Raw genomic sequence first — 1,362 nt, forward strand, 5'->3', positions numbered from 1 at the left:
ACCTCTGCCTTGCGCAGGTGTACACCGCGCTGGGGCTCGCCGCGGAGGCGGAGGCGGCGCTGGACGAGGCGGCGACGCTGCGGCCGGAGATAGCCGGCTGGGTGCAGGCGCAGCGCGCCTCCCTCTCCCCGCCAGAGGGCGCGGGCGCGGCCGGCGGCGCCGAGGCGCGGGGGCGGGGAGGCGAGAGAGGGGCGGAGTGATCGTCAAACGTGTGTGAGCGCGGATCTCGTGTGGTGTCATTTCGGTGTGGCAGCCGTGGGGGTAACGTCTTGGACCTCTCGCTGGGTGGGCGCGCGTGACATACGACACGTCCCTTTAGCCTCTCTGACATATATCATTCGAAATATGCCCGCCAGTGCACTGCAGAATGCAGAAAAAGACGAGAACACGAGCCCGTGGCCCCGTGGGCCGTGGCTCTGACTGGCACGAGGCTGCAGGCTGGTGCAGTATGCCGAGCGTCCTCTTTTCGACGTCTTATAGAGCCGTAAAGGTAGTCGTACTCGGGCATTATACACCACAGCCCGCGGCGCTCAACGGGACGTCGTCCAGAAAGGCGTCGATTGCGGCGCAGACCTCCGCCAGGTCGTTGGGTAAAATGCGGAAGGGGTGTCGCCTCGTGAAGAAGTAGTGGTCCCCCCTCATGCGCAGAGCCCGAGAGCCATCGCCCCGCGTCACGAGGCCGCGTGCCCACGCCTCGTCGTAGAAGCGCAGGAACTTGCTCAGCGGCCAAAGCCACGCGGCATGCAAGAACAGCGTCGGCTGGGGCGGGTAGCGCGTCCAGTCGATGCTCTCTCGCCATGCCGGCTCGTAGCAGCAACGGGTGTGCAGATAAAAGTAGCTGTAGCACGACGCTGGCCGGCAACAAAAGCAGGCCGCGCGCATCAAGTGGCCGATGAGAGGGAGCAGCTGAAGCAGCCAGCACAAGCAGAGCGCCCACTGATACATCGCCCCGAAGAAGCAGAGGTTGCGCAGGCCGCGGCAGCTGTGCGGCCCTGCGAGGCCAGCAAGCTCGATATACCCGATATCTAGCGCGATCACGCAGCGGATAAGTTCAGGGAAGCGTGCGGCCAGCAGCATGCCTAGCAGCACGTGCCCCGCGATCACTGGTTGCGTCCGGGCTGCCCGTGCTTCTGCTGGCGAGCACACCATAGATTGCGCCAAAATCGTGCACTACAAGAATGAGCTTCCCGTCGCCGCAGGCGCGCTGCGATACAGCGGACGTGAGCAGGGCGTGAGCTGTGCAAGGCGTGTTTGAAGATCCCGACGTATTAGCGCACCAGGGCAGCCTCGTGCAGCAGATCCACAATTTCGTCCATATCGTAGCCGGTGCAACGAGCGCCACTGCAGCACGGGTCGTCGCAA

General features: G+C 64.5%; 2 protein-coding genes across 2 annotated transcripts in view; one reads left to right on the forward strand and one right to left on the reverse strand.

The window, feature by feature from the left end:
- EMIHUDRAFT_218152 (hypothetical protein) overlaps positions 1 to 420 on the forward strand; it is a gene marked incomplete at both ends in the record, with an annotated part of 2,664 nt that extends 2,244 nt beyond the window's left edge. The window contains 2 exons of the mRNA XM_005760029.1: positions 18 to 101; positions 367 to 420. Coding sequence (XP_005760086.1) covers positions 18 to 101; positions 367 to 420 — 138 coding nt within the window. The remainder of the gene's footprint in view (positions 1 to 17; positions 102 to 366) is intronic.
- Positions 421 to 507: 87 nt separating this feature from the next.
- EMIHUDRAFT_218153 (hypothetical protein) overlaps positions 508 to 1,362 on the reverse strand; it is a gene marked incomplete at both ends in the record, with an annotated part of 1,041 nt that continues 186 nt past the window's right edge. The window contains 3 exons of the mRNA XM_005760030.1: positions 508 to 1,079; positions 1,147 to 1,204; positions 1,278 to 1,341. Of these exons, the coding sequence (XP_005760087.1) occupies positions 508 to 1,079; positions 1,147 to 1,204; positions 1,278 to 1,341 (694 nt within the window). The remainder of the gene's footprint in view (positions 1,080 to 1,146; positions 1,205 to 1,277; positions 1,342 to 1,362) is intronic.

Source organism: Emiliania huxleyi, assembly GCF_000372725.1.
Source record: "Emiliania huxleyi CCMP1516 unplaced genomic scaffold EMIHUscaffold_78, whole genome shotgun sequence".
NCBI classification, from domain to species: Eukaryota; Haptophyta; order Isochrysidales; family Noelaerhabdaceae; genus Emiliania; species Emiliania huxleyi.